Consider the following 15,134-nt stretch of genomic DNA (forward strand, 5'->3'; position numbering starts at 1 on the left):
AAGCACAGTATATAGGGAATTTATGGAAACACAGTATATAGGGAATTTATGGAAGCACAGTATATATTTTATTTATATTGGAACATTATATTTTTATGTATGCTGGCACTGTGTATAGATCCTTAGCCTGTTAAGGACCCAGGGTGTAAACTTACGCCCTGAGTCCCAGTCCTGCGATATAACGCGGGGTCACACGGTGACCCCGTATCATATCGCGGCGGGCCCGGCGTCATAGTGAAGCCGGGACCCGCCGCTAATAGCGCGCGGCACTGATCGCAGTGCTGCGCGCTATTATTAAAGCTGAGCCGCGCGGCTAAAAACTAAAGTAAAAGTGCTCGGCTAGCTCAGGGAGCTGTTCGGGATCGCCGCGGTATAATCGCGACATCCCGAACAGTAGCACAACTGTAGCACAGGAGGAGGTCTCTTACCTTCCTTCCTGCAGACCGATCGCCGATTGAATGCCTGAGATCCAGACTTGAGCATTCAATCGCCGAAAACACTGATTGATCCATTCCTATGGAGATGGATTAATCAGTGGTAAAGATCAGTTAATGCAATGTTATAGCCCCCCCCCCCTATAGGAGCTGTAATATTACATTAAAAAAGTGTAAAAAAATCATTAACCCTTTCAATGATCCCTTCCCCTAATAAAAGTTTGAATCACCCGGCATTTCCAAGAATAAAAAAAAACACAGTGTAAATAAAAATAAACATATGTCATATCGCCGCGTGCGGAAATGTCCGAATCATAAAAATATACCGCTTTTTAAACCGCACGTTCAATGGCGTAGGCGCAAAAAAATTCAAACGTCCAAAATAGCGCATTTTTTATCACTTTTTATACCACAAAAAAGTGAATAAAAAGTGATCAAAAAGTCTGATCACAACAAAAATGATACCACTAAAAACTTCAGATCACGGTGCAAAAAATGAGCCCTCATACCGCCCTGAACACAGAAAAATAAAAGTTATAGGGCTCAGAAAATGAAAATTTTAAACGTATAAATTTTCCTGCATGTATTCATGATTTTTTTCTGAAGTGCGACAAAATCAAACCTATATAAGTAGGATATCATTTTAACCGTATGGACCTACAGAATAAAGATAAGGTGTCATTTTTGCCAAAAATTTACTGCGTAAAAACGGAAGCCCCCAAAACTTATAAAATTGGTTTTTTTCATCAATTTTGTCGCACATTGTTTTTTTTCCCCGTTTCACCGTAGATTTTTGGGTAAAATGACTAATGTCATTACAAATTAGAATTAGTGACGCAAAAAATAAGCCATCATATAGAATTTTAGGTGAAAATTTTAAAGAGGTATGATTTTTTAAAGTTAAGTAGGAAAAATTGAAAATGAAAAAACGGAAAAAGCCCGGGTCCTTAAAGGGTTAATGGTGGCACAGTATAGTTAAATAATAGTGGCACAGTATATAGTTCATTAATGGTGGCACAGTATATAGGGAATTAATAGATGAATGGTGGCACAGTATATAGACCATTAAGGGGGGTACGGTATATAATTAAAGGGAAACTGACAGGCTGTTTACTCGCACTAAACCCAATACACCAGGTTACAGTGCAGGAGAACAGGAAAAAGATAATCTTATACTTACTAAATGTGGAGCAGCCGTTTTCTAGGTATTGCCCCACATTGCTAGTATGCGAAGTCAGTCTTGTGCGCAATGGAGGCGGAGCTTCCCTGCCTCCATCCTGTATGCTGTGCTATGCCCGGCCGTCTTTGTATATTTATAATTCTTTTTTTTGCCAACTCTTGTATATTGTAGCATGTAAATATATATTAGTGTGGTGTCCATCTCTTCAGTGTAAGAACCAGAGCTGTGTGGAGATTCCTGCATAAGGTGGGTGCTGGGTGATTGGGGATAGGTGCTGGGTGATTGGGGATGGGTGCTGGGTGATTGGTGATTGGTGCTGGGTGATTGGGGATGGGTGCTGGGTGATTGGGGATGGGTGCTGGGTGATTGGTGCTGGGTGATTGGGGATGGGTGCTGGGTGATTGGGGATGGGTGCTGGGTGATTGGGGATGAGTGCTGGGTGATTGGGGATGGGTGCTGGGTTATTGGTGATTGGTGCTGGGTGATTGGGGATGGGTGCTGGGTGATTGGGGATGGGTGCTGGGTGATTGGTGCTGGGTGATTGGGGATGGGTGCTGGGTGATTGGGGATGAGTGCTGGGTGATTGGGGATGGGTGATTGGGGATGGGTGATGGGTGCTGGGTGATTGGTGCTGGGTGATTGGGGATGGGTGCTGGGTGATTGGTGCTGGGTGATTGGGGATGGGTGATGGGTGCTGGGTGATTGGTGCTGGGTGATAGGGGATGGGTGCTGGGTGATTGGGGATAGGTGCTGGGTGATTGGGGATGGGTGCTGGGTGATTGGTGCTGGGTGATTGGGGATGGGTGATGGGTGCTGGGTGATTGGTGCTGGGTGATTGGGGATGGGTGCTGGGTGATTGGGGATGGGTGCTGGGTGATTGGTGCTGGGTGATTGGGGATGAGTGCTGGGTGATTGGGGATGGGTGATTGGGGATGGGTGATGGGTGATGGGTGCTGGGTGATTGGGGATGGGTGCTGGGTGATTGGGGATGGGTGATGGGTGCTGGGTGATTGGTGCTGGGTGAGGCCAGATACAGTGCACGTTCTGTCATATAGAGCTCAGGTGGGGGCATATAGGGGGAGATTTATTAAAACCTTTGCAGAGGAAAAGCCTTCTGCAAAATGAAAGCAGCGATCTGATTGGTTGCTATGGGCGACTGCACGGCTCTTTCTCTGCACAGGTTTTGTATAAATCTCCTCAATAATACGGTATATTATAGGGCAGCTGTCACATGTTTTCTGTAAATAAGACTGACAGCACAGCCAAAGTGTATATACACATGGCAGACCTCAGAGGAACTGTTCTTGACTCGATTTTACAAAAACACCAACTTTTATGGGGATAGGAATGTCAAGGGGGCCTGGCGGGAGTCCACAGGCCGCAGCCCATTAAGTCTGGCAGACGTTTTTTTAAATGATGAGAAGTGCCCTCTTTTTTTACTTGAGCCCCTGCCCTCTAAAATGTCTGTGCACGTCCCTGTATATATATATATATATATATATATATATATATATATATATATATATATATATATATATATATATAGTCCTAACACCTTGACTTCCCTCGATAATATTGTTATGTCATATCCTAGTGCACTATTTCTCAAGCAGGGTACCTCAAGCCATTGCAAAACTACAACTCCCAGCATGCCCGGACAGCCAAAGGCTGTCCGGGCATGCTGGGAGTTGTAGTTTTGCAACAGCTGGAGGAACCCTAGTTAGGAAATACTGCCCTAGAGAGACGCCATAGCATTATAAGAAGGGAATTTGTGGCTGCAGCCTATAGCTGTCACGGTTTTACGTACACATGTATTCAAGGGTCCCCGCGCGCTTTCCCAGTTGGCGAAGGACGAGGGGGTTGAAGGTCTGGGCGCTGCCGAAGTCAATAATCTTGATGGTGTTCATGTAGGACACCATAATGTTCTCCGGTTTGATGTCGAGATGGAGGACCTTCTGTTCGTGGAGATACTCCAGGCCCTGCAGGATCTGCAGAAGGTAATTGACCACGTCGTCCTCAGAATAACGGAATCTGCAGATGGTAGAATGAAAGCGGATTATAGATCAGTGTGTCCACCGTAAAGGTGCAGAATGTGTGATGGTGGGGAACAGCTAGGGGGCGCCCCACTCTTAGAGAGAACTAAGGAGTCTAAAATAGTACACCCATTCAGATAGTGTGTCCCTGTAGTGGAATGTCACCCTCTGCACAGGAACACAGTTTTCTGCTTTAAAGGGGTACTCCGGTGAAAAACTATTTTTTTTTTTAAATCAACTGGTGCCAGAACGTTAAACAGATTTGTATATTAATTCTATTTAAAAATCCTAACCCTTCCAGTACTTTCCAGCTGCTGTATGCTACAGAGGAAGTCCTTTTCTTTTTAAATTTATTTTCTGTCTCACCACAGTGCTCTCTGCTGACACCTCTGTCCGTGTCAGGAACTGTAGCAAATCCTCATAGCAAACCTCTCCTGCTCTTGATAGTTCCTGAGACAGACAGAGGTGTCAGCAGTGAGCACTGTGGTCAGACAGAAAATAAATTTAAAGGGGTACTCCGTTGGAATTTTATTTTATTTTTTTAAATCAACTGGTGCCAAAAAGTTAAACAGATTTGTAAATCACTTCTATTAAAAAAAAAAATCTTAATCCTTCCAGTACTTCTTAGCAGCTGTATACTACAGAGGAAATTCTTTTCTTTTTGAATTTCTTTTTTGTCTTGTCCACAGTGCTCTCTGCTGACACCTCTGTCCGTGTCAGGAACTGTCCAGAGCAGCTTAGGTTTGCTATGGGGATTTTCTCCTGCTCTGGACAGTTCCTGACATGGACAGAGGTGTCAGCAGAGAGCACTGTGGACAAGACAAAAAAGAAATTCAAAAAATAAAGAATTTCCTCTGTAGCATACAGCTGCTAAAAAGTACTGGAAGGGTAAAGATTTTTTTATAGAAGTAATTTATAAATTCTGGCACCAGTTGATTTAAAAAAAAAAAAGTTTTCCACCGAAGTACCCCTTTAAGCTGTGTAAGGGGCCCCCGAAATATTCCATGGCAGTAATTATCTATAACAGGGAACCATGCTGGCAGTTTTTGTTTCACAACAGCTGGAGGCACACTGGTTGGGAAACACTGGTCTATACAGTACATGGCGTCACCCCTGAGCCCACCACTGTGTCGTTCTCCTACCTCTCTACCAGGCAGTAGAGGATCTCTCTTCCTGAGCACTGTTCAGAGATCAGGACCAGGTAGCGGGGTGTTATATAGGCCTCATGTAGGCTCAGAATCCTCTGATGGTGAAGACACTTCAGAACCTCGTATTCTTGCAGGACGCTTTGCTTATTCTGCTGTTCGTAGGGAATAATCTTCGCCATGAAGTGCTTTCCTGTGGCATTCTCCTTACATTCCCGGATCACCCCAAAACGCCCCCTGCAGAGGAAGAATCCACAAAAGTATTTAATGCTTAAGTGTGTAAATCCAGTAACTTTCTAATATACTTTGTATTTCATTATTTCAGCAAATGCAGTCTAGACTCTCCTCTGCGAGATTTATCACTGCTAAACTGGCTGTAACAATAATGTTAATTAATTGAGTTTGAACAATCATCTTGCCTTCTCATCCAGCTGAGTGTTTCCAACAGTTGTATACAGTCTAGACCAGTGTTTCTCAACCAGGATGCCTCCAGCTGTTGCAAAACTAGTTTTTCAACAGCTGGATGCACCCTGGTTGGGAAACACTGGTCTAGACTCTCCTCTGCAAGATTTCTCACTGTTAAACTGGATGTACAATAATCTACTTTTTTGGGTTTGAACACTCAACTCACCTTCTCATCCAGCTGAGCGTTTCCTACAGTTGTATACAGTCTAGACTCTCCTCTGCAAGATTACTCACTGCTAAACTGGGTGTAACAATAATCTCAATTTGCAGGATTTGAACACTCACTAAGCCTTCTCATCCAGCTAAGAATTTCCTACTGTTGTATCCAGTCTAGACTCTCCTCTGTGAGATTACTCACTGCTAAACTGGGTGAAACAATAATCTGAATTTGCTGGGTTTGAACACTCACCTTGCCTTCTCATCCAGAAAAGTGTAAGGCTTCTGTGGTACTCCCTGTCGGAGAGCGCTTTCTCTTCCTGATGGAGTAGCCCTTCCTCCAGGGGTGACGCTCTTCACTAAGACGCGAGTAGGGACTGTCTGTGCGACTGGAGCAGTAGGCTGGGGAGGGGGTGCCTCAGTGGTTGGTGACGATGGTGATGGCGTTGATATGAAGGAGGTGACCATGTACGTTGGAGAGGTTGGGGTTGATGGCTTATAGACTGGGCTGGTCGGAGGAGATGGGAATGAAGGTCTTAAGTTGGATGTCGGACTTAGTGGTGAGGGTAGAGTTGAGGATTTAAAGGGGGGAATGTGCAGCATGATTGGAACTGAAGGAGTAGCAGCAGCTGGTTTTGGAGCCACCGGTGGTGGAACCTTGGGCTCTGCGGATACTGGACTAGATGCTGTTTTTTCAGGGACTGGAGATTTCACTGTTTGGGGGATGGGGAACGGCTTAACTGGAGACACATAGGTTACTGAGGGCCTTTTCTGGAGCTCTGTTGGAGACTTCACCTCTTGCATTGGTTTAACTGGGACAATTTTAGCAGCTGGTTCTGGAGGAGGTTTCACCTGCTGGACTGGAGGTGCTGGTGGAACCCGTAAATGGGACACGGCTTGTCCGGTGGTGACTGACACTGTGACTGTAGACACATGGGAAGTCACCACTACGCTTGGTGCATGTTCAGGGGGTTGTGGTTTGTTGCTGGAACTAATTTGGTTTTGGGGTTCTACTTTAGCAGCAGATTGAGGTAAGGCCCTATGTACTGTGGGCGGCGTTGGAAGTCCTCTGTGCCGTCTTGGAGGAGTTGGTGGGGGCGGAGCTCCTTTGGGAATTGCTTGTATTGGAACCGTAGGTGTTGAAGCATTTGTAGAAGGTGAAGTAACAGCAAGAGGAGACCCAACTGAAGGAGGCAGCTTGGAAGAAGCGACAACTGGTGCAGAAGTGACCCGGGGAGAAACTGGTCCAAAAGTGGATACTGAGGGTCCTACTGTTCTGGCCTTCTGGGCAGGATGAGCCAAGGCAGGGGAAGGTTTTCCAGCTACAAATAGAAGAATGGGATTATTATGAGAGGTTCTGGGGCATTGTACATGGGAAGACCCAGACAGACATAGAAAATGATCGGAGCAGAGGTGGGGCATGTAAACTGCATGTTCGATTCTATTGTCTGTTGTTTCACCAGGGGACTGATATACTCCATGCTTTAGTTCAATACCATTTAGAAGATTTTAGTTTACTGTCCGTGAAGGAGAACATGTTTACATTCAGAGGCAGTAAACCGAACCCTAATTCATCTGAGAATTGGATACAATTGTATCCAGTCTGGACTTTCCAGTCAAACATCCCTGTAGAAGCTGCAAGAATGGTAGCTAGTTTTCTACAATGTATAAGTCTGGAGTCCCGGTTGTTAACTTCACATAGCATCCATATAATGGCACTTTAAGTGATTACACGGACAAGAAACACATTGACTCCCTCTACTATTATCTCAGCCTTGGGGTAGCAATAAGTGGAACTATTATGAGCCAGATTATGACTACTATGTATTTTTATGGTGCTTAATCCGGTTCTTTTTGTATAATGGGCCATTATTTTTGGTTGTTATTTTTTGTTTATTTACCCCAGTTTCTGTCCCCTGATGATTCCAGGCCCCATCCGGGTGAAACACGTTGGGACTTTTTGTGTTTCACATGGATTTAATCATCTTACCCGTCTCTGAGCTGGGCTTGAAGGGGTACTCTGCCCCTAGACATCTTATCCCCTATCCAAAGGATAGGGGATAAGATGTCTGATCACCGGTGTCCCGCCGCTGGGGACCCCCGCGATTTCCCTGCTGCACCCGGCATTTGTTTATAGTGATGGGTTCAGCGCCAGAGGCCCGGATGACTGGCGATGCGGAGGCTTGTGACATCACGGCCACTCCCCCACAATGCAAGTCTATGGGAGGGGGCGTGACAGCTCCCATAGACTTGCATTGAGGGGGCATGGCCATAACGTCACGAGCAGGGCATGGCTGTGATGTCACAAGCCTCCGCCCCACATCGCCAGTCATCCGACACGGAGCGAAGTTTGCACCGTACAATGGATGTCCAGGGTGCCGTAGCCGAGACCGCTGGGGTCCCCCGCATTCATACATCTTATCCCCTATTCTTTGGATAGGGGGATAAGATGTCTAGGGGCAGAGTACCCCTTTAAACCTTAGCCCTGTAATTCAGGTGTCTATCATATATTCTTGTATCCCTAAGTATGATGTGTAGATCTTGAACCATTGCTGGCTTTTTTATGTATTCCTTTTGGATGGTTCTTGTATTGTGTTATTTATACTTTTCAATATGTCATATTAAATGTTACGATGCGACAGTGAATTGGTTCTTTAAGTCATTGCCCTGACAAGAAACCGATAGACTCCCCTGATTCTGATGGATTCTGTGCTACATGCTGATGTGTTTGGCTTCTTACCGTCTCCATCTATGACAACAGTCTTGGATATCTCGCTGTAGGGCCCTTGTCCTGCTTTGTTCACACAAGCCACACGGAACCTGACTGAGCCGGGCGGCAGCTCTGTGACATTGAAGTAACAGTCTTTGATGTTCGAGCTGATCACCTTCCAGTCCCCTTGTCCTATGAGAACATATAACAATATCAATGATTCTGCCAATAGGATCCGCAATAAAACTATTATGAGCAATGGTAACATTTTCATCATATGCAGGAAAAGTTATTTTGCAATGCAATGTCTAAGACATAAATCCTACAGGTTATCCCATATATACATATCAGCTGTGCGGAGGAATGAAGTCTGGTGCCCAGTGTTATCAGCCATTTCAGGTTAGGGACTGTAAGGACTGGGTTGTCTTATATGCATCTTCCCCCAATCCCCACGACCCACCATTCATTTGGCTCTCCAGGATGTAGGTGCAGGGACAGCTGTGCTCCAAGGACTTCCACAGAACCAGCACTGTGTCCCTGTACTTCTGTGGGATCTCCGGGATACCAGGAGCCTCAGGAATTCCTGAAAAAATACAGACAGTGACGAATACATTTGCTTTACTTCATACCCTCTCTCACAGACTGCTCCTTTTGCCCCCTATGTCACAGACTGCTCCTTTTGCCCCCTATGTCACAGACTGCTCCTTTTGCCCCCTATGTCACAGACTGCTCCTTTTGCCCCCTATGTCACAGACTGCTCCTTTTGCCCCCTATGTCACAGACTGCTCCTTTTGCCCCCTATGTCACAGACTGCTCCTTTTGCCCTCTCTGTTACAGACTTCTCCTTAAAGCTCTAGCTCTTACAGACTGCACCCTATGTCCCATCTCTCAAAGACTGCCCCTTATGGCTCCTCTCTCACATATACTGCCTCTTATGCACTCGCATAGACTGCTCCTTTTGCCCTCTCTCTCACAGACTGCTCCTTATGCCCTCTCCCTCATAGACTGCCCATTATTCCCTCTGTATCACAAACTGCTCCTTATGCCCTCTCTCACAGACTGCTCCTTATGCCCTCTCTCACAGACTGTTCCTTATGCCCTCTCTCTCATAGACTGCTCCTTATGCCCTCTCTCAGACTGCTCCTTATGCCCTCTCTCACAGACTGCTCCTTATGCCCTCTCTCACAGACTGCTCCTTATGCCCTCTCTCTCACAGACTGCTCCTTATGCCCTCTCTCTCACAGACTGCTCCTTATGCCCTCTCCCTCACAGACTGCCCCTTATGCCCTCTCTCTCACCAACTGCTCCTTATGTCCCCCCTCCTCACAGACTGTTTCTCATGCCTCTATCTTTTAGAGACTGCACCTTATGCCCCATATCTCAGAGACAGCTCCTTATGCCTCCACTCTCACAGACATCTTATTAGGCCACCTCACTAACAGACTGCCTCTTATGCACTTTCTTTCACAGACCGCTTCTTATGCCCCCTCTGTCATAGACTGTTTTCCTTCCACACATTGGTCTTTAAGAGGAAACTGAACACTATTCAGCTTCCTGTTTACTCTCTGCAGTGATCATATAGATAGGTGGAAAGAGGGGACAAGGAGGACTGTCACCAGCTCTCTTTTGGGTTAGCAAAGAGCTTTACCTGTGCTTTGCCTTATCACTAAGTGGAGAGCACATGGTGTCTGCATGGCACCAGACTTTGCCTGAATAGGAGTTCTTAAAGGGGTACTCCCGTAGAAAACTTTTTTTTTATTTTTTTTAAATCAACTGGTGCCAGAAAGTTAAACAGATTTGTAAATTACTTCTATTAAAAAATCTTAATCCTTCCAGTACCTTTTAGGGGCTGTATACTACAGAGGAAATGCTTTTCTTTTTGGATTTCTCTTCTGTCACGAGCACAGTACTCTCTGCTGACCTCTGCTGTCCATTTTAGGAACTGTCCAGAGCAGCAAATGTTTGCTATGGGGATTTTCTCCTGCTCTGGACAGTTCCTAAAATGGACAGCAGAGGTCAGCAGAGAGCACTGTGTATGTGACAGAAGAGAAATCCAAAAAGAAAAGCATTTCCTCTGTAGTATACAGCCCCTAAAAATTACTGGAAGGATTAAGATTTTTTAATAGAAGTAATATACAAATCTGTTAAACTTTCTGGCACCAGTTGATTTAAAAAAAAAAAAATTTTTTTAAAATTTCCACGGGAGTACCCCTTTAAGCCTTAATGCCATGTAGCTTAAAGAGAACATTAGTCATCACTAAATCACTTACCAATTTTTCCATAGAAGTTACCTACAGCCACCAACATTATTTTAGATCTGTTACGCCGAGCGCTCCGGGTCCCCGCTCCTCCCCGGAGCGCTCGCAGCGTTCACCTTGTCGCAGCGTCCCGGTCAGACCCGCTGACCGGGAGCACTGCGCTAGTGTCTCTGGCAGGGATGCGACCCGCGATGCGGGACGCGCCCGCTCGCGGTTCGCATCCCAGTCTTCTTACCCGACCTGTCCTCCGTCTGTTCAGTCCCGGCGTGCGCAGCCCCGCTCCCTAGGGGGCGGGCGCGCGCCGGCTCTCTGCGATTTAAAGGGCCAGTGCGCCGCTGATTGGCGCCTGGCCCAATTAGTGCATTCACCTGTGCCCTAGCCTATATTACCTCACTTCCCCTTCCCTGTATTGTTGCCCTTGTGCGAGTGAAAGCGTTTCCTTGTATGTCCCAAGCCAGTGTTCCAGACCTTCTGCTGTTGCCCCTGACTACGATCCTTGCTGCCTGCCCTGACCTTCTGCTACGTCCGACCTTGCTCTTGCCTAATCCCTTGTACCGCGCCTATCTCAGCCGTCAGTTGGGGTTGAGTCGCTATCGGGTGGAACGACCTGGGGGTTACCTGCCGTAGCAAGTCCATCCCGCTTTGCGGCGGGCTCTGGTGAATACCAGTAACCCCTTAGACTCCGTTCCCCTGGTACGGCCCACGTCATCACCCCACTGACACAGAGGATCCACCACCAGTATCCTCACAGTACCCGGATCCTGACAAGATCCATATGCTGTGAGCTCCCCCTAGTGGTGGCTGCCTGCAGGCAGAATTATATAATTTATCAAATCAGAAAAACTGAGGTCTTCTTTCTCTCTCCTAAAGTTTCTTTCATCAGTCAATAAACTACTGAAGTACTAATATATATATTAGAGGTTCAAGTTCTCAAAACTGTGAAAAGAAAAATGAAGAGGCATACATACGTGCCACTGCTAAGGAGCAGGAGCTGGTAGCATTGCCCAGGGCATTGGCTGCCACACACTCATAGAGCCCGGCTTCTCTCTGTCCGGCCCTGGTGATGGTAAGAACCTGGCGTCCATCTGGATTGGATTTTACATTGACTTGTCCTCCAGATCCTATGACCATCTTGTCTAAGAAGAGACAAACAATCGGTATAAGTATACCCGGTAGTACCCACAGGTGCCCAGATAGTCCATTGGCCCCGCAGATCAATTTCCCTCCAATGACATAATTATTCCTAAACTACAGATGGTGCAGAGCTGAGCGTGTAATGTATGAAGTGTGTGTATGATGTGATGTGTGTGGCCCTGTAATACAATATGATATCATGACTGCCACATTGTGCGGCATGATAAACTCAGCTCTGCTACAACTAGGGTTGCCGACCTGGCCGGTATTTTGGCCACCCTGCCGGTATTGTTATATAAAAAAATACCGGCCATGCAATGTAAGGTATTTATCCAACCAATCCTCCAACACCCGGAATGTTTCACCATATACTATACCAGTATTTCCCAACCAGGGCGCCTCCAGCTGTGGAGTTGTAGTTTTGCCACAGCTGGAGGCGCCCCTGGTTGGGAAACACTGACCTATACTAATATACTATTATATAGTCCGACATGCTGGGAGTTGTAGTGTTGCAACAGCTGGAGGCACTCCTGGTTGAGAAACATTGACCTATACTATATACTACTATATAGTCCAACATGCTGGGAGTTGTAGTTTTGCAACAGCTGGAGGCACTCCTGGTTGGGAATCACTTACCTAAACTATATACTACTATATAGTCCAACATGCTGGGAGTTGTAGTTTTGCAACAGCTGGAGGCACTCCTGGTTGGGAAACACTGACCTATACTATATACTACTATATAGTCCAATATGCTGGGAGTTGTGGTTTTGCAACAGCTGGAGGCGCCCCTGGTTGGGAAACACTGACCTATACTATATACTACTATATAGTCCAACATGCTGGGAGTTGTAGTTTTGCAACAGCTGGTTAGGAAACACTGACCTATACTAATATACTACTCTATAGTCCGACATGCTGGGAGTTGTAGTTTTGCAACAGCTGGAGGCACTCCTGGTTGGGAAACACTGACCTAAACTATATACTACTATATAGTCCAACATGCTGGGAGTTGTAGTTTTGCAACAGCTGGAGGCACTCCTGGTTGGGAAACACTGACCTATACTATATACTACTATATAGTCCAATATGCTGGGAGTTGTGGTTTTGCAACAGCTGGAGGCGCCCCTGGTTGGGAAACACTGACCTATACTATATACTACTATATAGTCCAATATGCTGGGAGTTGTGGTTTTGCAACAGCTGGAGGCACCCCTGGTTGGGAAACACTGACCTATACTATATACTACTATATAGTCCAACATGCTGGGAGTTGTAGTTTTGCAACAGCTGGAGGCACTCCTGGTTGGGAAACATTGACCTATACTATATACTACTACATAGTCCAACATGCTGGGATTTGTAGTTTTGCAACAGCTGGAGGCACTCCTGGTTGGGAAACATTGACCTATACTATATACTACTATATAGTCCAACATGCTGGGAGTTGTAGTTTTGCAACAGCTGGAGGCACCCCTGGTTGGGAAACACTGACCTAAACTATATACTACTATATAGTCCAACATGCTGGGAGTTGTAGTTTTCGTTTGGGGCAGCTGCGGAGCCACAGGCTGTATCAGAGCATGCTGGGAGTTGTAGTTAGTAACTAACTTTAACTCTCGAAGTTAATTAAAAAAAAGTGATCAAAAAGTCCCATCAAAACAAAAATGGTCTTGGTAAAAACTGCAGATTGGGGCATAAAAAAATGACCCTCATACAGGCGCGTATAAGGAGAAATAAAAAAAAAGTTATATGGGTCAGAATAGGACAAAATTCCCCCACCCGCATATGTGTATCACATATATAATTACACATATATATGTCATATTATATGTCACACATATATAATTAATTATGCAAATTAGCATGTCCGGTATATATATATTTTTTTCAAGAAAGGTGGCGACCCTAGCTAGGACAGAGTAACTGTTGTATTGCAGGCATCCATGCTTCATTCCACATGGCTGCCCCCCTGCATTGTATATTGAGGCTGGATCTAAATAATGCAGGATTGTTCTCAGCTCTAGAAGGAGAAGATGGATTATGTAATGAAGATATCTAGCATATCATTACTGCAACAAAGCTGCTGTGGTGGCCCAGTGCGGGAGGTGTTACCCCGTATCCTTGCCGCCCTGTCCGGCATCCTCCCTTCAGTGCCCCTTGGGCCTTTTGTACTTGTTTCCCCCCTGTGTATATATATGTCTTGCTGTGTATTATAATATATAATGTGTTGTTGCTTTAAGAAATGTACCATGTGATATGTCATGTGATTGTTACCCAGGAGGGACCAGTGACCAGGTGACCCCAAGAGTGACCTATAGGCTCCCTGCTAGTCTCCCCATATAAGCCCTGGGTGGAGCTAGCTCGCCCTCTTGTTGCTGAGGTCCAGAGCAGTCTTGTCTAGTCTAGGTAAGTGTCCAGAGTCATAGGAGCCTCAAGTCCAGTCTGCAGCCACAGTCAATTGCAAGTAACCTACAGTCACAGCTTTGTCAGTCATCAGTCAAGTCAAGTCAGTCCCTGTCAGCAACTGTCAAGTCAGCGTGGCCTGCATCAAAATTGTCCCAGCGAGCCCTTAAAGGGGTACTCCGGGAGAAAACTTTTTTTTTTAATCAACTGGTGCCAGAAAGTTAACCAGATTTGTAAATTACTTCTATTAAACAAATCTTAATCCTTCCTGTACTTATTAGCTGCTGAATACTACAGAGGAAATTATTTTCTTTTTGGAACACAGAGCTCTCTGCTGACATCATGACCACAGTGCTCTCTGCTGACACCTCTGTCCATTTTAAGAACTGTCCAGAGTAGGAGATAATCCCCATAGAAAACATATGCTGCTCTGGACAGTTCCTAAAATGGACAGAGATGTCAGCAGAGAGCACTGTGCTCGTGATGTCAGCAGAGAGCACTGTGTTCCAAAAATAAAAGAATTTCCTCTGTAGTATACAACAGCTGATAAGTACTGGAAGGATTAAGATTTTTAAATAGAAGTAATTTACAAATCTGTTTAACTTTCTGGCACCGGTTGATTAGAAAAAAAAAAAAAAGTTTTCCACCGGAGTAGCCCTTTAAGGTCTGCAGGAAATCTGCACCAAATCCACCTGTGTGAGCAGACCCTACGGGTATGTTCACACTGCGGAATTCCCACGTAATTCCGCAAGTAGAATTCTGCGCAGTGAACAGTACCATCAGTCTGAATGGGTCTTCCGCAAGACCATTCCGCTGCTCAAATTGTTCCGCACGAAGAACGAACATGTTCATTATTTGCGTGGAATTTCAATGGTGACGGGGCAGTGCCCCGCAGTCCTACCTAGCATTTTCAGCGGCGGCCGCCTGATGGAATCTCCGCTAGCGGAGATTCCGCCGTGTGAACGTACCCTAAGGCTATGAACAGACACAAGTTGTTTGTTTGAGTTTTTTCTCGTAGAAAAAAAATAAATAAATAAACGCCATACCCAGCGCATGCTGCCATTTTGAAAAACTGCCACTGAGCCTGAAAAGGGTGAAAAAAACACCAAAAAATAAAAACACAATGGGGTTTATTTACTAAGAGTGGAGGGTAGGTTTCTTTGAGGGTTTTGTGGTATTTACCCAAGGTATTTACTAAGGTTTCCCTACATTT

The 15,134-nt window shown here is 45.6% G+C and overlaps 2 protein-coding genes across 5 annotated transcripts in view; one reads left to right on the forward strand and one right to left on the reverse strand.

Moving 5' to 3' along the window:
- The window catches only part of LOC130285529 (tubulin alpha-1A chain-like), a 76,094-nt gene that overhangs the window by 52,340 nt on the left and 8,620 nt on the right, over positions 1-15,134 (forward strand). Inside the window, exon 1 of one of the 3 annotated variants that reach the window (XM_056537039.1) lies at positions 13,805-13,924. The exons of the other annotated variants lie outside the window; for them this stretch is intronic. The gene's annotated coding sequence lies outside the window, so the exon portion shown is untranslated. Of the gene's footprint in view, positions 1-13,804; positions 13,925-15,134 lie in introns of those variants that run through there. 3 annotated transcript variants of the gene reach the window in all.
- The window catches only part of SPEG (striated muscle enriched protein kinase), a 374,397-nt gene that overhangs the window by 42,626 nt on the left and 316,637 nt on the right, over positions 1-15,134 (reverse strand). For both annotated transcript variants that reach the window (XM_056537025.1, XM_056537027.1), the window contains 6 exons: positions 11,350-11,517; positions 8,584-8,706; positions 8,154-8,315; positions 5,667-6,735; positions 4,790-5,029; positions 3,422-3,645 (listed from right to left, as the gene is read on the reverse strand). In XM_056537025.1, coding sequence (XP_056393000.1) covers positions 3,422-3,645; positions 4,790-5,029; positions 5,667-6,735; positions 8,154-8,315; positions 8,584-8,706; positions 11,350-11,517 — 1,986 coding nt within the window. The remainder of the gene's footprint in view (positions 1-3,421; positions 3,646-4,789; positions 5,030-5,666; positions 6,736-8,153; positions 8,316-8,583; positions 8,707-11,349; positions 11,518-15,134) is intronic.

Source organism: Hyla sarda, chromosome 8, assembly GCF_029499605.1.
Source record: "Hyla sarda isolate aHylSar1 chromosome 8, aHylSar1.hap1, whole genome shotgun sequence".
NCBI classification, from domain to species: Eukaryota; Metazoa; Chordata; class Amphibia; order Anura; family Hylidae; genus Hyla; species Hyla sarda.